The following is a 23,076-nucleotide window of genomic DNA, read 5'->3' on the forward strand; positions in this document are numbered from 1 at the left end:
ATTATCACTTATATTCTATTATGATTGTATATTATATTCTTTAGATATAGTTTATACCTGAAATTATAACTTTATGATTTTAGTTTAATATGGTATTTAGTTAATAATTAATAATTATATTATACTAAGTATAATGTGTTATATTAGGAAAATGTTTAAAAACCTCGTATACAAAGCGACGAATTAAATTTGTATTGATATGAAAATAACTTAAAAAATACAGAAACGTAAATCACTTGAATGTTAAGTATGTGACGTTTCGGAGAATTAAAATCTATCATGAAAAAGAAGAAGAAAAAAAAGAGAAATTTTATTTTACAATTTCTAATAAGCATTATCAACGATTCAAACAAATAAATAGATTAGGTCTCATCGCTCTTGAATTGATTCTTGAAACGAGATTCATCGTTAATAGCGTTTAAATATAAAACAGAATAAAAAATAAATTCAAGTAATCAATTCATCGATAAACGATCAAAGTCATAATAGATTAGGTAAACGTTTACAAGAGATTTGTGTTTGATCTAAACAAACGTCATTTTGGGTCAACGAGCAACGTCGTTACTCGAAGATAGGACAAGTTGGAAATTCGTCTGATCCCGTTGGTCTGTCTCTATGTTAGATCCCGTTGAAGCCGCGCGAGAGACGTGGCCTTCAACGACAACCCTTAATTGACTCTGTGTCCGATGCTTGTAACCTCCCTTGTTAGACGTCCGAAGGAGCGGTTACGTTTGCGGCTCTCCGATCCTTTGGACCGATCTAGATTGGGCCGAGTTACCTTTCTCAGAGAATCTCGTGTTAGACATTGTTGTCTCGAAATGTCCCGTGAGCTAAATTAATATTGTTCCCGATATCCAAATATATCTGAAAGGATTTATTATTTTTATCAGAATACAACGCTTCTCTTTTTTCTTTTCTTTCTTTCCTTTTTTTTCTTCTGGTCTTTCTTTCTTTTTCTTTTTTTTTTCTTTCTATTTTTAATTTCATTTATTTTTCCTTGTTCATCTTTTTTTTCCTTTCTTATACATTTCGTATATGCATTTCGTAAAAATAAGAAAAATAAAAATATATATTATAATATACGTATAATCAAACGTAAGAATCTTTAAAACTCATATTTCCATTCAAGACGTTTGTTTAAAAAAGTTTGTAACATGAATATAAACGAAGTATACATTAATAGTCTTTATTCTTTTCTCTTTTTTCTTTTGCAAATATTTCTTAATAAATTCTAAATAAAATAATGTAAGGAATAAAATAAAAGTACGATTTATCATAAATAAAAGTTTCGCCAAGAACTTCTCATCTTCTTTGCAATTCATTAGTTATTATTTTTATGTTAATAATAAAATAGAATCTATTGTATTCATTCAAAATTCTATTTCTCTTTAATTCGAAAATGGCGCTCTATATATATAAATATTCGAAACATTTGCTAGGATCGAAAAAATTCCTCGACATTCTCGAAATTGGTGTTCTTCGAGATAGAAAAGACAACCACTTCACTTCCACAGTTCTATTCAGAAACAAGTTTTGCCATCTCGAAACGTCGAGAAATTTTAATACTGCACGCACAACATGTCCCTATAGAATCGACAAGTTTTCTCGGTGGACGTACCATCCTGAGTATCTGGCAATTATACAGTCGAATAAATAAGCTCAGTTTCCAAGAAAAAACGTGACGAGAATTTTTTCGACGCGGTCATTCGTACCCATGAACTATCGATCGAAACATAGTCAAACAAAAATTAAACAAAATTTTATTATAATTATTTAACATTTTCAATTTGTTATTTTCTAATTGTAATTACTTATATTGGCTATTTCATTCTTATTTCATTAATACCGATCACTGACGAAGAAAATAAAATTTCGTTTTCCAATAAAAATCATTTTTGTTTGATACAATCTTTATATTTCATTGGTATCTTCAAATTCGAACATCTTTCGATTACGCTTTTTCACTTGAAATTTGAACATTTTTCAAATTTTATTTTTCAATGCAAATTGGAAAATTTTGAAATCTTTTTTTTTTCGCTTAAAATTTGAAACTCTTCAAGCTTGCATTTTTCAGCGTAACATTTATTTAATAAATTTTATAAAACGAATATAAATGAAACATATCTATCCATGTTTATTTTTCTTTTAAAATATACTTTTAATTTGAATAAAAAAAATAAAATAAAATAAAAGTATACTTTACATAGTGGGAGAAAAGTAAAAGAGCGTTAATTCAAACATTTCTCTCGAAAATATTATTCATCAAAGTTAACAGTTACGATCGATTTCAGATAAAACGATACAAAAATAAATGAACAAATGAATAACAAATATCCTTAGAATTTCGATCAGATCAAAATTCTAACAGAAACTTTACGAACGCCGTCGTTAATTTATTCCGCTAATGGCGATGAATATAATTCGTGCAGAGGAAAAAAGAAAGGAGGAAAGAAAAGAAGAAAAAAAAAAGAAAAAAGAAAATAATCCCCGGGGTGAAGAGAGAAAGAAAATCCGTTCGTTGGTTTATCGGCTGATACGTGCGTTGAAAAGAAAAAAAAAAGGGTGGAAAAAAAAAGAAAGAAAGAAAGAAAAAAGGATAAAGGATAAAGAACAAAAAGAAAACAAAAAAACAAACAAAAAAATGGAGAAAAGAATAGTATTTGTGAACGTAACCGCATATAGGTACAGTGAACCGCGTAAAGCGCAAATGTTGACGCAACGTTCGGCTCGACGTTTCTCTCCTCGTTTTCTGCCGAATTTTCTACGGTTATCGACCCGTAATCGGTGAAAAGCTTTTTTTTTTTTTTTAACTTTCTTTTTATTTTTCTTTTCTAAAAAAAAAAAAGATTAAAAAAAAAAAAGAGAGAGAAAAAGAGCTCGCTTGTGAAATCATTGCTCATGAAGTCACGAATTGGCCGCCATCGAAATTTTTATATGCAAAAATACGCGTGATAAACATTAAGAATACTCATGAATGAAAAATGAGAGAAGGGAATAGTAAAAGAATGAAATAGAGAGAAAGAGAGAGAGAGAAGTAAGGAGAGCATGATGAAGAGGAGGAAGAGAAGTGAGGAAGAGGGGCATGAGATTGGAGAGAGTCGCGTTTTTACTTATCCGAGATGAGGTGTCCGTCTTTTGATGAGTCTAAGGAGCCCTTCATTTTAAAAGAAACGTAAGAACAGATGAAAAGAGCTCATCTACCGTTTTTTTGCAAATTCATAATGTTGACAAAATAGAGAGCAGCATCCTCTGTGTATAGGATAGGTGCGGGTGGATAAGGGTAAGGGGAAAGAAGCAAAAAGGGGGTGGTAAAAAACAAAACGTAACTAAAATTAAAAAAAAAAAAAGAAGAAGAAAAAGAACTGGAAAAGAAAAAAAGACGAATTACAAAAAGAAATATGAAACTTGATAGGTCCGAGTAAGTCAAGAATTTTTCATTACACACAACGAAAGGCCCATGAGAAAAAGGAAAGATAGAGATAAAAAAAGAAAGAATACTGTTGTACACCTTCTTCGACTAATTGTAAAAAATAAGAAAAAATGAAAAAGAAAGAAATATAGGTGGATAAAAAATGAAAATGCTGACTGGTTAATTTTTTTTTTTTACTCTACGCTTCCAAAGGAGAATGAATTTGTGTTATTAATTAAAAAAAAAGAAAAGAAGAAGAAAAAAAAGAAAAAAGGAATCACGCGCACGTACATACACACGCACGTGCTTATTTCTCTATTATATTAATATAATTGTTTAACAATTACTTATCATATAACTGTATTAAAGATTAAGCTATCTGTACCGGATAATAATGTCCATCAAATATTCACTGGCATTTCACCGCAAAGTTATGTTATTCACGATCGTTCAGATATGCCAGGGTAATTCCAGCAATTTGTGAATTTCTGTCTATTGCCAATGGTCAGAGAGAAACAGAAAGAGAAAGAGGGAGACAGACAGAGTTGCAAATGCTACATTGATGTGAGAAAATAATAAAATCGATAGAACATAACGTCACTTTACAATATCTCACAAATGAAAATAATAATAATAATAATAATAATAATAATAATAATAATAATAATAATAATAATAATAATAATAATAATAATATAGTGATACAAATAATCTCATTTGTCGTTCTTCGTTCAATATTTTATATGTTTTATAAAATTCAATATAAAAAGTCAAAATTTCAAAATTAAAAAATAAATGTAGAAGGAATACATTAAAAAAAAAAAAAATCTTTGAGTTCGTCTCGAATTTCTTACAAACAGTTTGTACTTTTAAAATAAAAGTATCTATATCTATATGTATCCATGTATTATTTATATATTTGTGGAGGTCATAATAAAATTTATGTATTATTTAAAAATGTGAGATTGATAATAATACTTGAGATACTTACACCATATTATTTTTCTTGTTAATAAAGCTCTCTATCTCTCTCTCTCTCTCTCTCTCTCTCTCTCTCTCTCTCTCTCTCTCTCTCTGTTTTTATAATATAATAATAATTATTTATAATGAGTATCATTGCTCTTTCCACAGTAGTAATTACTAACAGATAATAAAAAATTTTGTTATATTAAATAAAAATTTAAGAAAATCATTTAAATTTCATTATTCCTTACAACTTTTCATTTAACAAATTTTATAAAACGAAATCTAAAAGTTCTTCTTTAAAATATTTGCATAATCTAATAAAAAATAATTATTCGCAAGAAATGAAGTTATTAATTAATAGTTATTAAGAAGTCATTAAAAACTCTTATTAAAAGCTCACTCAGAAAATTTTTGCGTATTTTAAGAAATAGAAAATTGTTGAAGTTGGTGGTTATTAAAACTCGTTTAAAAAAAAAAAAAAGAAGAAGAAGAAAAAAAGAAAGAATGAAATGTCCCACTTAAAATAAAAAAAAAAATAAAAAAAAAGAAGAAACATTATCGACGTTTTATTAAAACGCGCGTTAGAAATGTTCGCATTAAGAAAAGTAAAATATTTATTCATCGATTTTAATTTATCGAATTTATATAATAAGAAAATCGAAAAATAAATCGTAGCAATGCATCAAGATTAAAATACAACGTCAAAAATTTGTAGTACTGACAAAGAAGAGGCGAAAAGTGCGAAGACAAAGTTCTCGTTGCGCCCCTTGGCGTGTCTGACGACCGTAAGAAATGATAATACACCCCCTTCGGTGCCTGGCTACGATGGCTAGCTACGTGCACTTGCATTTATAACGTAGTCGCATCCTATGCACTTCGGATGGTTTGAGAACGTATACACCGAGAGAGGAATATTTATATCGACTATAGCGTGAGCAAGGAAAATATAATTTCTTTCACAGGAACAAAAATAACCCTTTGAATTTCGAGTGAAACTCTAATCATTCAACCGGACACTTAATTTCATTAAGTATCAAATAGATAGGCATCAGCTTTTCAGCTATATTCGTTGTAATTTTAAGATAGCTATAATGTAATATATACATATATAGTGAAATACATTATATGTATTATAATAAATTATATATACAATATTGTATGCATATATATATATTATATAATATATATTTATGTAGATTAATTATAAACGAAAGATCAATTGAATATCTCCTTTGTTAAATGTAATAGAAAAAAAAAGTTTCATTAAAATTCCTTAAAATTATTTACATTTAAATATATGTAATGTTTGTTATATTATTATACTATAATACTGTAATACCATGTCAACCATATTCTTTAAAATACGATATCTGAGAAAAGATAAAATACGATAGCTGAGAAAGACCGATTTCGATGTAATACGATACGAATTAACCGTGTTATAAGAGAATTGCACAAATAAAAAGAATTCGTATCGGAGGCTTGGTAAATCGGCAGAGGACACGCATCTAGTTTTTGCATCAGCGTAAATGACAGTAACGGGACCGTTATATCGTACGACGTCAAAAAGTCAGCAGAAAAATTGTCGAGAATTTTAATGAGCGACGAAAAAGCGTGCATTGAAAAAGATCGACGTGAAAGACGGACTAAGAAAAATAAAAGACAAAGAGAGAGAGAGAGAAAAAAAGAGAAAGAGAAAGAGAAAGGGAGAAAAAGAAATCTCTGATTATCATGTGAATCCTTTCTTAACAAGGATATTAACAGATTTGCTATAAACGCTTTTCATGAAATTCTCGTAGATATCTATATAGATACTTACAGAAACAGTGTAGTATCATGCAATTCGAAATTAATAGGATATGAAATAATTCGAGAAGGTAATAATTCTCGATTCGTTTCACCGTTTCCTTTTCCTATACCCATTCTCAAACTACATAGAAATCCCTCTGCGTCGTCTACGAACTGATCTTGCTCCAGTTAAATTTCTGCGCATGGATTTCTACGCGTAGCTAGATAAATTCAATTAACCTGCAAGTTTCGTTAACAACCAACGTTAAACTAACGCTATTACCAGTAATTCCAATTTGTCATCAAGAAGCCTACGAGCGAGAGAGAGAGAGAGAGAGAAACTTCGTCTAAAGAAGAATACGTAATTGAACCCTAATGAACTAGGTCATACAATAGTTTGCTTATTCTCTGTTCTAAGGTACGACAATTTATTTTCTTATCAAATAAATTTTTGTTATTATATTCCTAACATCTTTCGGACTTTTTAATAATCTTCTTTTATAATTTTATTGTCTAACGAAAAAAAATATTTCTAGTTCGTAATTGTTTATATGTTCTCCTTTAAGAATTATATTAGGATTATATAAGATATATCCTGTGGCTCGGTGAACTGTCCGATTTGAAAATCATTGACTCGTATCACTGCGAACAAATCGACAAGACCATTGACTTCGAATAGAAAATTATTGAATTTTATCGAGCATTGAGATTTGTTATCGATAAAACATTTTATCGACGCGATAATAATATTGAATTATCGAGCATTGAGATTTGTTATCGATAAAGCATTTTACATTATCGACGCGATGGTAATGTTGAATTACTTACGGACAATGGCGCTGCGGTAAAATTCTAATCACCTGTTGGTATTGCAGAATGTATCATTGCGAAAGTGATGAAATGGTTAAATGGAAAAGTTAAAGATAGAAATGTGTTTTTAATTAAACTTCAATCGTTTAATTCTGTCGATAATATAAAATTCGTAAAATTTGTAATTTACGCGACTTTAACGTAGATCGAATGGAAATATTATTCTTTGCTAATATTAATTATCAAATAAAAAAAAGAAAAAGAAAAAAAACGCGCACTTGAAATTAATTATACACTTTTATCATCACTGAAACGAAATAACTGAGATAGTAAGCTATAATCGTTGTAGGGTGCGCGTTGTTCTAAACAGACGATTGCTGTGATTACGGCATGGCGTCGTCCAAGTCGTGTGTCATCGTTGATTACAGGTGAAAAACGTATTACAGGCGTAAACTAAAATACGAAGATTTTTACATGCAGATTATTAATGAACAAGCTCTCGTAATAATTTTAAATACAGGTGAGAGTCGAAAAGTACGAGAAATGTTATGCCACATGGAGATCAAGGGGAAATTTTGACCGTACGATTAGCGACAACGCAGATTGGTTTACGCTATGGCGGCAAATTCTAGTTGAAAAGTGTACGCTTGCAAATGCCAAAAATGTTTCAACGTTGGTACGTCGATGATTAAGAAGTGCAAACGAAAATATTCTTTTGATTGTTTCATTCGTGAAATTCTTCTATCGTAAGAGATATCGTTTGAAAATTGAAATTTTCTGGAGTCATGCATTTTAAAGCACAGTGGCGACTTATCATGGCGGCGAAATTTTCTTAACTGTGGCCGCCGTGCTATGCGTACGATTACCATCGTACATAATATCAACTCGTTAGAATCTCTACTCGTTGGAGTGTATTTTATGTAAAAACGTGGTGTGTATATGATATTCAATATGCAAATATTCATCTTTTTGTGTTCATCAACTGTATACACGCGTGCTCGTACTATTGTTATATTAGTTTAGGTTGAGATTGTTAAGTTCAAGAACCTCTTCTGTGTATATTCTTATTATAGTCAAAGAATTTATTTTTATGATCTTGTATTTGAAACTATACAAGCTTATGCTATCTGTACTTCTGTAAATATGGTGATAATTGCCATTGATGTGTTTTAAGATCTGGCAAGATGAATAAGCGTCGTAGAACTTCATCTGTTGCAAGTCGTGGCACAGAAGATGATGGAGAAGATTTACCGCCTGAACCAACAAAAAGGCGAAAAAAGTTAGATCCTGTAAGCTTTCTATAAATATGTATTTGCTTTCCCTTGTATTTTATTTACTAATCAAATTATTGTGAATTTGAATATAAACTTTTTGCTTTTTGTCATGCTAAAATAAAATCTTTTATCGATTGTCACGCTTGAACATTTCAAAGGTACATACTAATCCACACGTAATTTTTTTATACAGAGTGATTTGTGCCAACAATTGTATGACGTTCTTCGTAATCAAAAGAAAGAAGATGGAACGTTATTATGTGATGCATTTATACGTGTGCCTAAACGTAGACAAGAACCAGGTTATTATGAAGTAGTATCAAATCCAATAGATCTCCTGAAAGTTCAACAAAAATTAAAAACTGACGAATATCGTGATATGGATGATTTGGCTGCAGATATTCAACTCATGGTCAACAATGCCAAAGCTTTTTATATGGTATTATTAACGAAGAAAAAGAGTTACTATTCTTTTTATCATATTTTTCATTAATTTATTTTATGTATATTGTTATATAAGATATTTATTTCTCAAATAATATTAAAACTATCTATTTCAAACTAATCTTTCTTTATTAGCGTACATCTCCAGAGTACAAAGATGCCACTGAACTCTGGGAACTATGTATAAACACCAAAAATCGTATTATGGAAGAATATGAAGATCCAGAGCCTAAAGGGAAACTAATTTTAAAAGTTGGAAGATTGGTAAGATGCCATTTTTTAAGGAAATATAATAAAACATATACACCAAGTAAGTGAAGTAAATCAATATTTTCCTTGCTAGGCACGTAAAGCTACCTTAAAGCAAGACGACGCAGAAGATACTTCTGAAAGTTCTACAAATCCTGATGAAGAAACTATGCAACAATTTGAAGATTTATTTGCAGCAGTTATGACAGCTACAGATCCTACCGACAATAACAGGCCATTACATACAATGTTCCAATTAAAACCGTCTAAAAAGGTTTATTTCATGATCACATTACTTACCTTACGATTGATATAATTTATACACACTGTTTAGAATGTTAAAAAATATTTTAGTTGTATCCAGAATATTACGATGTAATTGAAACACCAGTGGATTTAAAAACTGTTGCAAGAAAAATTCAAGAAGGTGCATATAGTGGAATTGGAGATATGGAAAAGGATTTAATGCTAATGTGCAGAAATGCGTGTCACTTTAATGAGCCTGGCTCGCAAATTTATAAGGATGCTAAGCTTTTAAAGAAAATTATTACAACAGCTGCAAAAAGGCAAGATTCTGGATTAGGAAATAACAGTATAAAAATCGCAAGCACGGCACCTTCAACGCGAAGTAAAAGAGGAAGTCGTACGATGGCACAGTCATTGATAGCACAAACAGCATTATTACCAGATGAAGATGAAGAAAGTGATGATGAAGAAGAGGAATCTGCAGAAACAGAAGAAGCAGATAATCCACAATGGCAACTATTTCAAACTATTAGAACAGCTCCTAATAATCAAGGTATTTTATTAAATGATCATATACATAGTAAAAAAAAATGTAATAAAATTATATATTACATATTAACATTAATGATAATAAATCCTTCTAGGTGTTCGAATGAGTGAATATTTTTGGAAATTACCATCGAAACGATTATATCCTGATTATTATAAGATGATTAAAAATCCTATATCTCTATTACAAATTCGTACAAAAATAAAGGTATATATGAGAAATTATTATGAATTCTACAATATAATGATCACTTTTCTTTGTACATATTATACATATATATAAAAAAAAAAAATAACATTTACAGAAAGGCGAATATGGTACTGTAAGTGAAGTTGCTGGTGATATGAACATTATGTTTGAAAATGCTAAGAAATATAATATTCATACTTCTAGATTATACAAGGTAATCCTCATATTTATATTTTTTTAATCAATATTAACATTCTATGACTAGACATTATATATACATATATTCTTTTATTTTGCAGTGTGCTGTAAAATTACAAAAAATAATGCAAGAAAAAGTACAAGAATTATTAGAGTTTGATCAGGTAAATGAAAGATATTATAAGGTAAGTAAACCTTATTACATTCCTGTCCCCATACTTTCAAAATCAATTACGATTATACACATCTCATTATTATTATACGAAAATGTTGATATTCGTTTTATACAAGTAATAATCTATGCATCTGTTCTTATCTTCTTTATTAAATTTTTATTTTATGTTCGCTATATTTGTAGGATTCGGATTCAGATAGCGAATCTGAAAACAGTTCGCAACAGCCAAAGCTTATTAAACGAGCATCTAATCTTTTAACTCGGGGAAAATATAAAGATAATATACCATTGAAAAAGCGTTTATATGCTTTAGTTAAATGTGTCATAGAATACGTTGTAAGTAATTCCAAATTGGGCTGGATATATCGATAGCAGTAAATAAAATGATTAATATTTCAGTGTGAAGATGGTCGACAACCAATGTTGATGTTTATGGAAAAACCTTCGAAAAAATTATATCCAGATTATTATCAAGTAATAGCAGAACCTATAGATATGTTAGCCATTGAGGCAAATATAAAAGCAGAAAAGTATCAAAATGAAAATGAATTGATTCAAGATTTTAAGGTATCATTTAAAAATAAATTAATATAGATGAATTATAATTCCTCGTATACGCATATTTATCATATCATCATTGCGATAAATAATAATCAACATTTTTAGTTAATGTTTAATAATTGCCGTCAGTATAATGAAGAAGGTTCTTTAATATACGAGGATGCAAATACATTAGAAAAAGTTTTAATGGATAAGGTAAAAGAGTTAGGTCCTTTACCTGAACCAATTAAACCTAAATCAACAGCTTCTACGCCTACTAGGAACGTCGGGTATGTGAAGATTTTAATATATATTTGGATTATAATATATATAATAAATGCAATGATAATGTTAAACAGACTTTAATTATATATTGCCTTCTGTAATATCTTATTTACAATTTCTAAAAAACTAAATATAGGAGACCAAAGAAGGTAGTACCGTTACATTTACAAAAATTACGAACTATGTATGACACTATAAAAGATTACCATGATGCGAAAGGAAGACAATTGTCTCTTATTTTTATGAAACTGCCAAATAAAAATGAATACCCAGATTATTATGAAGTTATTAAACAACCAATGAACATGGAAAAAATAGCATCAACTTTAAAAAATAATGGATATGACAATCTGGATGAATTGGTGTCAGATTTTATATTAATGTTTGATAATGCTTGCAAATACAATGAACCTGATTCTCAAATATATAAGGTTTGTATTTTTGCAGATTATAGAAATTACGTAATTGCTGATGTAAGTAACTAAAGGAAATTCCTAATTGCATCATCATTTGTCAATCATTGCACTTGTTAAAAAAATACTTCTAATATTCTATTTATTTCTCTTCTAACAAAAGCAAGAATTTTTTATAAAATACACAAAGTTTAATGTGATTTTATTAACCTAATCACATTATAATTAAAATTGTATGTTTATGACTATAAATACTTCAGGAAGAACTATTTTTATTATCCAAAAAAAAAAAAATATTCACACATTAAATAACTATATTTTCCTCCTTTTTTCTTTTTTAAATAAATTTTTTTTTAAACTATTTCTACTCCAACTAAAACTGGATTAATTTTTATTAAAATAAAAACTGACAAATTAAAAATGGAACGATTAAAAATCATTGTAATGTTTATTGTTCATAATTATATAAAGTACGAAACGATAAACGCCAATACTTGGATTGAAATTTCGCGCTAAAACATGGAAAGCTTAAGCTGTTTACGGATAAAGGGTTTGAGGTTACGTACAATCCGCATCCTTCGTGCCATCGTCGGTTTAATAATCGTGTAAATTAATAGAAATTGCGATCATCGATTTAAAAAATTATGGAAAAATGAAATCAATTCTGTTTTTACGTATATCAAATCTTACATATACAAAATGTTATTCATAGTTCGAGTGTTAACGTGAAAGTTTTCTAAATTAATTAATACTCCATTGTGGTCTAGTTGTCTGATCTGTACTGAATACTTAAAGACTTTCAAAAATGAACAATCAAGGTTATATCCAACAATTGAATAATGTTAATAATCATAAACCTTTAAAAGTTCGACCGTGTTTTATTCGACTATTAAGAGACAAAGATGTAGATCAACGTACAAGAAAAAAATACAAAAAAAATGAAGCAGAAGTAAATATCTACAATTATCAGAAACTTTTATAGATTTCATGAAAAACAAATTATCAAAGATTAAGAGTATCCTTGTTTTTGAAACGTTAGAAAAGCAATTAAGGTGAAATAAAATTTCAGGATGCTTTAATTCTTCAACGACTAGTATTACAAACTAAATTACAATTGAGCGAAGATGAAGAAAGTGTACCAGACGTATCGGCGGCGATTCAAGAAATATTAGCTACAATATTTACAGCTCTTTATAATCATCAAGATGAAGAAGGAAGGTGTTATTCGGATTCTATGGCCGAACTTCCAGAACATGATATTATAGAGGGAAAGAAGTATGTCGTATATTTATTAATGTGATTTATTTTAGAATTATTAATAAATATTTATCTTGTATTACAGAATACGTGGTTTATCATTGGATTTAATTAAAAGAAGATTAGATAGAGGCGTTTATAAAAGATTGGATCGATTTCAAGAAGATGTATTCACATGTTTAGAGCGAGCACGAAGACTCTCACGTACAGATTCTCAACCCTTTGAAGATAGCGTGGAATTGCAAGCATTTTTTCTACGCACACGTGATGAAATAACACGTGGAGGAGATTTGTTACATTCCCCTGCATTAAACTATACACTTCTTGATCTTTCTGCGCAAGTAGCAGAATTGAAACGTGTGAAACACCAACAAGAATTAACTATGCCTAATGAAGATGAAAGTTGTGACGGGAATGAAACTAAAGTCTGTAATGTTATTCTATATTAATTGAAAATTAATAATAATAAATAACAATAATAAATATAAAAATATATCACATTAAATGTTATTTTAGGATTCTGAAACAAATACCAATACAGAGGGTAATCATAATGATGGTGGAGGATCTATGAGTTTCAATCAAGAAGTATACAGAGCTGGTGATTTTGCTTATATAGAACCAACTGAAAGAGGCATGGAATATAGCGTGGTATTAATAGAACGTCTTTGGACCAATACAGAAGGACAACAAATGTTGTATGGAAATTTATTCTACAGGCCAAGTGAAACTTACCATGTTGCATCTAGAAAATTTCTTGATAAAGAATTATTTAAAAGCGATGCTCATGTTGCAGTACCATTAATTAAAGTTGCAGGCAGATGTTGCGTTTTAAGTGTAAAAGATTATTTTAGAATGCAGCCAGAAGGATTTTTGGAAAAGGACGTATATGTATGCGAATCTAGATATTCTACAAAAGCAAGAGCTTTTAAAAAAATTAAAGTATGGAATTTTGATCCAGATCATTTAAAGTTAATTCCGCGAGAAAAACCTTTAGAACCGAAACGTGTTATTTCCGTGTATAAAGAAAGATTAGAAAAACATAAAGAAGAAATTGCTGAATTAGAAGAAGGAGAGAAATTAACAGAAAAAGAAAGGCCTGTATGTAATCAATTAATTGAAACTTGAATTTTAATATTTATATAATTTTATTGCATAAACCTTTTTTCTTTGTTTCTTTTATATTTCAGAATGTGATATTATACAATTCAGATGATACTGAAAATACATACTATGAACAATATAATACGTGTGCCGGATCTGTGAAAACTGGAGATTTTGTTTATGTAGCAACAGATGGTGGCAGACAACAAATTGCTCAAGTTGATGCAATTTGGGCAACGAAAGAGTATGTACAAATATTTATAAAATTCATCAATAGTTTGGAAAGAAAATAAATATCTTAATACGCAAATATTTAATATTTTGCAGTGGAAAATGTTATTTTAAAGGTCCTTGGTTATTAATGCCAGGAGAAGTTCCACATGCGCCTACTAAATTATTTTATAAGCAAGAATTATTCCTATCTACAGTCGATGGTACCCACCCTATTGTTGCAATTGTTGGAAAATGTGCCGTCCTCGATTATGGAGAATATATATGCAGTATGTATATAAAATAATACATAGTATTATATAACATTAATAAGACCTTTAATTAAAGCAACATATAAACACAGTAATATGTTTAGTGAAATTAATAAACTAATAATAATTTATAGGTCGACCAACAGAAATTCCAGAAGATGATATATATATTTGTGAATCTCTTTATGATGAAAGTAAAAATTTAATGAAAAAATTAAATCAAGAAGGATTAAAAAAATTTAATCATAGTGCTACCGTTACAGAAGATGAAATTTATTTCTTCCGAAGACCAATTAATCCTGCTAAAGTAAGTGTACCTCAATATAGGATATATTAACTTAAATATTAATGACACCTTTAAATCAGATAGATCAAAAATAACAAAGTACAGCTTCCTTCTTATACGCAACTAACTATAAAATTATTGCTTGGCATGTAATGCGTGTGTTGTAGGTTCCGGGTGACGTGGCTCAGACGCAAAATCAAGTCAAGTCCGTCACGCCCAGTTCAGCTCAGTTTGAAATGGTAATTACTAATTTACAAAATTGTACTATCTATCTTGAGGGAAGCAACATAAAACTTGCATGTATTTAATTCCACACAGATTGATGCAGCAGATTAATTTTCAATATAATTCTATTATTAATAATTTACAAAACAAAAGAAAAAATTATTATTTTTAATATACTTGGTGTATCAATCTGTTTATATGCATGCTGTTATTTTATGCCGGCATATTTATTTTCTTTTATTATTATGTGCAGTTATGTTTTTACACATAGCACTTATAGGGTGAGCAATAATTTAGATACAAGGAACAAATTCAGAGCACCTGTTGGGTTTATATTATTAAATATATGTAATAGATGTACAACACCACCAAAAAGTTCTTGCTTCCATGTCGCTCTAACCTGATTCACACACATGTAGGAATGAAAAAAATTGCTTTAAATGGAGTGCATAAGATACTAATATTTATACTGCAAATGAAATTAAACTTAAATTGAAATATTATATTTTTAATACATATATAGCCTCTTGGGGCTTGAGCTGTTTTACTGGGGGGCAAAAAAAAAAAAAATATATGAAAATTTAATATTCAGTATATAATGCATATTTTAATACAAAAGGATAACAATTGCAAAGCCTATGTTAAAATGTATTCTATTGTTTGTAATATTGTGTAAGATTATATTCAAAACTTAACAAATAACATAACATTCGGTAACGGATAATGAAGGTAACAAAACATAAATGGTATAGGAAGCATCGCCATTGTTACCGAAGCTGGAACCTGATGTACTAGGCATGGGAGTAGGATTAGGAGTGGGAGTAGGAGTAGGAGTTGGGGAGGACAGCATGGATGCTGGTGGTCCACCGTCCGTTGGATCTACTGAAGCTCAACCGGTGCTCTCCAATACTCAAACACCTGTGTCGTCTAAAAAGGTAGGCCTTACAGTGAAACTATTTGCTTACCAAATTGTCACGTGTTGTATTTTCATTTTTTTCACTTTATTTTTATTTAAAGAAATATGCCAGCATACTTTGTGTTTTTGCACCATTGAATTTTCGTTCTCTAACATTAGATCCAAAATTGGATGTGTTCTTCTTGAAGGTATACAGGCAATATTTGTTCATATACAGTGACATTACAATTTGTATTTTCTTCTGTTTAGAAAACGGCGGGTAAGAAATTAGTTACGGGCTATATTTTATATTCGAGTAAAATGCGAACGCAGATTACGCAAAACAATCCCGAATCATCCTTTGGAGAGATTAGCAGAATTGTTGGCAATGAGGTATTTACTTCTTTATTCACAATTATTTTCTATTTTATTATAAAAAAATATTTGAAGGGAAAAAAGTACGCATTATAATAATTAATCTAAATGGACGTGTATATATACACATACGCATATACGCGTAAATATACGTATATTTAAAAATGTTGAAACGAGATCTCTCGCATACTTAATCCTCCTTTCAAATTCGTTTTTTTTACGATGTACGTAAACAAACAAAAATATTGTAAATAGTAAATAATGATTTATAATGGATTTCAGTGGAGAAAATTACCAGCAGGAGAGAAACAAGCTTGGGAAGAAAGAGCTATTAAAATGAACGAAGATGGAGGACAGTTAAAAGGAACATCTATTTCAGTTGGAACAAATGCTTTACAAGATGTAGTGTATGAATGTTGTTGGGACAATTGTGATTGGCAATTTGAAGATATGACTGATTGTATTGATCATTGTATTGCTGAACAAAATGGACATGTACAATCATCTTTTACAAATGCTGCTCCTGGTAAGATATGAAATGCTTAAAAAATTATACCAAATAATATTATAATGTATAATATACCATTCATTGTATTCGATAGATGTTGATTTTCAATGTCAATGGCGTGGTTGTGGTCGTACTAAAAAATCTGTACCACCATTTCCGAGTGTACAGAGACTTGCAAGACATGTTAAAGAGGTGCATATTCTTAAAGCAAATGGACGTATCATCCCACCGTCTGAAAGGAGCAAGTACGAACCCTACTATTTTATGAAATATATTCAATTTATATATTTGAAGAATTTTAATTAATACGCATCTTTTCAGAAACTACATGGCTTCGAAAGGCCCTACGATACTCCCACCAATGGAAACAGGTAAAGTATTTAATAAACGTTAAATAAATGCTAGAAAATATTATTTTTATAATTGATATGCGTTAGAAACATCAGCTGCAGCAACACAAACCAGTAATATACCAGCTATTAAACAGCCTGAACCAATATTTGTTGCTGTGCCTCCAAGACCGAGTAGAGTATTACATTCGGATGCATATTTACGGTAAGATTGTACGTTATATAATATACAATCGTTATAATGAGAATGGTTACTTTACATTAATTTACATTACTAACATAAAAATAATTCTTAAAGAGATCAAACTTAAATAAGTACTAAACTTAAATAAATATATAGTATCGCGATTGATCCGTAGGTATATCGAAGGATTAAATGTAGAAAACCGGTACATATCAAATTGGGATAAACAAATGAATGCTACTCCTGAAAATACCCAAATTCCTGATATAACAAAATTACCTGCTGAATGGTTGGGCAATGGTGTGGGCAACCATGGAAATGTGGTGAATGCCTTATGGACACTCAGAAATATGATGATGCGGGATGTGTTAGCTATCAATAAAACTTTATAGTTTATAAATCGTTAAGATCTGTAATTTTTAACAATTCGATGCTACCTTAACTACAGTTCATAGGTCCGTCGATGCTACCTTAACTACAGTTTATAGGTCCGTCGATGCTAGATGAAAGACTGACAAGCGCGGATGGTTTCAATAATACTATATTTATGTATTATGATTTCCTGATTAATTTTTTCTGTACTATTTAAGAATATTTAATTTTTCTTTTGAAAACTTTAATAATATGTCTCATTGCCATAGCTATAAAATGAAATTTTACATTTATACAAATATTTTTAATCTATTACGCATTACCATACAAATTTTTATATTAGGTAATGCTTGGATTAGCCAAATGTACTTTTTTACACAGAGATAATAAGATTTAAAAAATATTTCTCTGTGCACTATTTAAAACAAACAAGGGGCATAGACTATAGAAAACTTCCTACAAAAAAAAAAAATATTTTATGTAAATATTTTGCTAAGTTTTATTTTTTACTTCTCATGAATAAGATCTTGTATTTTCTGTATTACATGCTATAAAACTACAACTTGAGAAGTACTCTTGCATTGTTCATTTCATACAAAATCCTAACATTGCAAAACTTCTTTTTTATTTAATTTTTATTTAAACTATATTAAATAAAAAAAGTATAAAAATGGGGGGTTTAGTATAGTTTTCCATAAAAGAATATTTATTATTGGATCTGTTGTTAGTTTGATTTAATATTCTATTTTGTTTTAATATATTTTCAGAAAATTAAATACAGAATTTAATGAGCTTCTGAAACGATATGTACAGTAATTTCAAATATTAAAAAATATTTGTATCTTTGGCAAATACGTTTAACATTAATAAGAAACTTTTCTGTACTTTTTTAGAAAAACTATTATTGTCATATATATAAACATATATGACTATATCGTAACATATATATATATATGTGTATATATATATATATATCAAAAATGTAAATGTGACGAATATATATAAGACTCTTTAAATAAATGAATAAGATAATTATGTACATTCATTTTTACTGATAGTACACAAAATTAGGCGTTAATAAAATTCAAGTGCAACATATTTTTATAAATAATAAATCATTCGTGATAAATTCCATATATAAATATGTGCCATTCAATTTCGAACTTTTTTCGATACTTTGTTACTCAAATTTATAATTACAAATTTTCCTACTCTACGTACTTAGAGTATTCAATAAGCATATTTCGAGATTCTATGAAATAAAAATTTATCTATAAATTAAATACTAAATTTCCCCTATTATATATTTAATTAATAAATTAAAAAATCTAATGTATATCATTTCACCTAGCATTGACAACCATAACACCATGAAAAATATAGCTTGTAGTTGTGTATTTAGAAAAAAAATAAGTACTATTATTTACTTATCAAGTAAAATTTACATTGATATGAATTTTGTAAGTTAATGTTGAACTGAGATTGTTATTTTTTCTTGTACTTTGGATATACATTTATATCTTTGAATGAAAGGAGGATATAAAAGTATTTTGTGCTCAAAAATCGCTCACCCTTCCACCAATTTGCCAATCACCCCATTTGGTTGGTTCCTTTTCGTTATCTGTGATTAATTCTCCAGTTTGAGGATCAGTTTCCACCAAAACCAAATCGACGAAACGTTCACGTGGTGGTACACCTATTTTTATAAATAAGATATAAAAATTTATGATAAATTAATACAATATATATATTTAGTACATATTTATGTTTTAATTCATTTAAATTCTATATATTTCTACATACGTGGCATCGGTTGTAATTTAAGTTTCTCATGAAATTGCTTCATACGTTCCGATTCTTCTTTCTTTACTTCTGAACTTTCTGTTGCTCTCATACTGCCTACGGATATTACATATATTTTTAATGTAGATATCATCTGTTATCATCAATCAAAACATAGTGCATAAAATTACTAATATATTGCTGAAGCTATTTATTATTTATACCTGTCATTATAGTGTTAATCCTCTTCATTAATGAAGTTTGTAATTGCAAATGTATATTTGTACGAGTCAACATGTTTACGATATTCGATAGCCAAAAATTAGAGCAAAATTTTTAAATAATATTAATTTATGATGTTATTAATTAGAATTCTATGTTGATTAGTTACGAAACAAAATATAAACGATAGATAAATTTTCGCAAAAATAATGCACAGGGAAAATAATTATAACAAAAAAGCATCTATTCAAAAACTTATAAATATTCAATTTGAAACATTTTTTTTTAATTAGTATATCTACGTACGAGTTCGCTAAGGAGTACATTTGTCAAATAATTTTTATTATACACACATATATATACTTAGTATTTTTCAATATTTACATATTCACTTAAAAGCTCATCAAGGACTTCATTGGTATTTCTATATAAAAAATTATCCATAAATCATAGATAAAGTCAATAATGAATTTCTTTATAGACATAATGAAAATATTTCTTCTATTCTACATTGATCAATGAAATTTTTACATAACAAAATTGTAATATATCTTTTATATTTCAAATAACAATTATTTCATAATCATTAGAGTCTAGATCAAGAATTACCATATAACAATTGTATATTTTCTTCAAAAATAGATTTCTTTTTAAATTCAAATAAGATATATTTTTAATATGGTTAAATTAACAATGAAATTAGAGAAAGGTTTGTTAAACGAATAAAATAAAAGACCAAAAATTATATAAATAAAATTTTTTAAATAAGTATTAAAAGAATTCTCCTATAATAGATATTCGTTGTAGAAATTGCTGTGATTGACAGGACAAAATCTGATACATTAATCTTGCTGTAGTATTTGTTGGATACATATTTTTTTTTCTAATATTTTCTAACATGATTTGCGGTTCAAATCTTGTAATTTGATTACTAACTACTTTCTTAGGTAGTTTTGTATTATTCTGAACTGTTGCAGGGTCATATTGATCATTTGAATTAATAGATGCCTCAAAAGTATCTGTAGTCTCACTATCATCAGCTTTGTAAATTACATTTGGTCGTGCTACAACTTGCATCTTTGCAGAATCAGAATGAAGTGTTTTATTTTTATTAGTTTCATCTTCACTTTTTGAAACATTTTTGGAAAGAAGTTTTTGTATAAATAATGTTTCAACATTTTCATATTTTTTACTCTTTACTTCATTTACAAGTTTATGTCTCAATTGTGATAATTTTACTATTTCAACAAAATTATTGGTGTCATTTTTATGTATATTATCATCTTTATGAATTGTATCTTTTGTATCATATTCTTCTTTAAAATTGTATTTTGTAAAAAATTTATCTGAAGTTGATATCTTATCTGGTAACATATTTTGTATCCTGCGACAGCAATATAGTGCACCAGGATCAATGGGATGTGCTTCTGTATTAAAAACATATCCTCCAGAATCAATAATACAATGACCCCATTGTGTTTTTATTATATCTCCTTGTTGTCCATTGTTATGAATAAAATTGTCTGGATCAAAAAGAAGATAAAGATATTTTGTTGTTTCTGCAAGAAAAAAAGATTCCATCCTATCTGCTTTTCGATGATCGCGTACATCATCAATGGTTGCATAACCGCATTTAGTTTTGGCACTATGTTGTAAACTTCTGAGCATATCAACTCCTACTTGAATTAGATATGGGTCTCCAGTTGCTCTATATAAATACATCACAGATTCTATAAGTTCTGGTCTCAATGGATAACTTTCCCGATCTGTTCCAGCTTCACTTTGAGGAATATTATAAAATTCTGGAGTAAAGCCAAATTGTTTCCAAACACGATGATAATTATGTAAGGATTTCATGGCATCTTCAATTTCTCCAAACAGACTTAATACACCTGGCCAATAAGCATCTAAAGATTGGAACATTGGTAAGGTCACTTGACCTTTTGTCATTGAAACCCATAAATGCCAATCTTCTCTGCGAATGTATTTTTCAATAGCAGCTTTATGTTCATGAAACATTGTAGCTAGCCATGGGTCCTGAAACAATAACGTGCCTTTTGCTAAATACTCAAAATATGAATCAACTCCTGCACCAATTCCAGAATCCTGAGCAGTCCAATGGCCAGTCAAAACATCAATATGATTACCAACTAATCCAATATTAGATTTATAATGATTTAATGCTTTTAAAGCATTCATAGCAACTTCTTCGTAAAGGGGATCACCAGTTAAGCGAGAAAGTGTTCCAAATTCTAGAAGAAATGTGCCTATGCCTGCCGTACATGTAATGCTCGTTTCTCCTTCAGGAACTCCATATTTCAAATTAACAGTTCCATAGGGCATTCCTGTTGGTGTATCAAAAGCAGGAAGTAATCTTTTCGCCATATCTTCAGCAAGACGTAATAAGGGACCGTTACAAGGCCATCCTGGTTCTAAAGATACACCGGCTTTGCGTGACAATAAATGAGCACTCAAAAGTCCGCCAACCACTCTTATGTTTGTTTCAAAAACAGATACATTAATATTAGCTTCAAAATTCTCCCTATCACTTATTATTTTAGCTACACGACGAAATTCTGAAAAATTTCCCATCACAGCTAAGGTATCTAAAGCATCAATTAACGTTAATGAAAAACTACCCCAAGTATCAAAACCATCGCAACTAAGTGATCGCAATTCGTCATAAGGATATGCATAAGATAAATAACTAGAATATGCATGATCAAACATAGATCGCACTTCTTCCCTGAGAGCGATTAAGTCTTTCTTCTGATATTCTCGTGCACCACTTACGAGTATTAGAACCCCAAAAATTAAAGCAGTCTTGAAAAAAATCATTATGGAACAAATAATTTCTTATTTTGTCCTTTCTCTTCTAACCTTTTAAAAATTAAGAATTTTTATTTAAAAATTACGAAGAGAAAGAACGAGGAAGAGAAAAAGAAAGAAAGAGAGAAAGAATTCCCTTTAATAAAATAATAACAAATTTTAAATTATCTACATTTTTCTTCACTACAAGTTTCAATGTCCAATACGACATATAATCGTCATCCGTGAACTACTTTACATATTGATCAATACTGTATATACGATTGAAGTCACTGCGATTTGCGCTCTCTCTAGTAGTTTAATTTTTTATCGAATATTTTTATTAATCCTTTACAATCGATAATCTCAAACGAAAAATATTTGTAATATTAGTTTAAAATTGAATTATCTCTGTATAAAGTACAAATCCATAATAATGTTATTATTAAAGGAATATATTCATATTATTATAAATAAAACGTATATTTCAATTTGATATCTTGTTTGTAGCTTTTAATTTTTCACGTTTTACTAATATTGGCGCTATTGTCGTATAAACCATTTGTATTATGAAGTTGGTAAAGAAATTTCAAAGGAGTTTATAGGATCGAAATAATTAGTGTTATATTATTAATATTTATATTATTGAATGAATATATTTGTATTGAATATATTTACACGCGAATATTA

At 29.0% G+C, this 23,076-nt stretch overlaps 3 protein-coding genes across 12 annotated transcripts; 1 reads left to right on the plus strand and 2 right to left on the minus strand.

Annotated features, from left to right (window-relative positions):
- Nucleotides 1-783: 783 nt before the first annotated feature.
- On the minus strand, nucleotides 784-20,147 carry LOC127069668 (uncharacterized). Of its 2 annotated transcripts, none has more exons than XM_051006928.1 (4): nucleotides 19,581-20,147; nucleotides 19,378-19,473; nucleotides 19,146-19,270; nucleotides 784-864 (listed from the first exon to the last, which is right to left on the minus strand). In XM_051006928.1, exons 1-4 carry the CDS (start codon nucleotides 19,651-19,653, stop codon nucleotides 799-801), a joined length of 360 nt encoding a protein of 119 aa, XP_050862885.1. In that variant the 5' UTR covers nucleotides 19,654-20,147; the 3' UTR covers nucleotides 784-798. The 2 variants fall into 2 exon arrangements, with proteins under 2 accessions (XP_050862885.1, XP_050862886.1); XM_051006929.1 differs by lacking the exon at nucleotides 784-864 and adding an exon at nucleotides 14,632-15,817 and having other exon boundaries at nucleotides 19,581-20,141.
- LOC127069654 (protein polybromo-1) lies at nucleotides 7,338-19,122 on the plus strand. 9 transcript variants are annotated; one of them, XM_051006869.1, is made up of 28 exons: nucleotides 7,338-7,401; nucleotides 7,494-7,904; nucleotides 8,148-8,262; nucleotides 8,441-8,686; nucleotides 8,827-8,955; nucleotides 9,035-9,214; nucleotides 9,295-9,739; nucleotides 9,831-9,943; nucleotides 10,041-10,139; nucleotides 10,225-10,308; nucleotides 10,482-10,634; nucleotides 10,698-10,865; nucleotides 10,965-11,128; nucleotides 11,260-11,554; nucleotides 12,606-12,811; nucleotides 12,879-13,218; nucleotides 13,310-13,894; nucleotides 13,984-14,141; nucleotides 14,225-14,397; nucleotides 14,514-14,686; nucleotides 14,833-14,904; nucleotides 15,643-15,825; nucleotides 16,056-16,178; nucleotides 16,443-16,686; nucleotides 16,763-16,913; nucleotides 16,990-17,039; nucleotides 17,106-17,223; nucleotides 17,378-19,122. In XM_051006869.1, the coding sequence occupies exons 3-28, from the start codon at nucleotides 8,158-8,160 to the stop codon at nucleotides 17,592-17,594; spliced, it is 4,974 nt and encodes a 1,657-aa protein (XP_050862826.1). In that variant the 5' UTR covers nucleotides 7,338-7,401; nucleotides 7,494-7,904; nucleotides 8,148-8,157; the 3' UTR covers nucleotides 17,595-19,122. The 9 variants fall into 9 exon arrangements, with proteins under 9 accessions (XP_050862826.1, XP_050862830.1, XP_050862833.1 ...); XM_051006873.1 differs by having other exon boundaries at nucleotides 7,343-7,904; nucleotides 17,115-17,223; XM_051006872.1 differs by having other exon boundaries at nucleotides 7,344-7,904; nucleotides 10,482-10,631.
- Nucleotides 20,148-20,320: 173 nt separating the features above from the next.
- LOC127069656 (ER degradation-enhancing alpha-mannosidase-like protein 2) lies at nucleotides 20,321-22,822 on the minus strand. The gene has a single exon (XM_051006884.1). It carries the CDS (start codon nucleotides 22,414-22,416, stop codon nucleotides 20,350-20,352), a length of 2,067 nt encoding a protein of 688 aa, XP_050862841.1. The 5' UTR covers nucleotides 22,417-22,822; the 3' UTR covers nucleotides 20,321-20,349.
- Between the last annotated feature and the right edge of the window lie 254 nt (nucleotides 22,823-23,076).

Source organism: Vespula vulgaris, chromosome 16, assembly GCF_905475345.1.
Source record: "Vespula vulgaris chromosome 16, iyVesVulg1.1, whole genome shotgun sequence".
In the NCBI taxonomy this organism is placed as follows: Eukaryota; Metazoa; Arthropoda; class Insecta; order Hymenoptera; family Vespidae; genus Vespula; species Vespula vulgaris.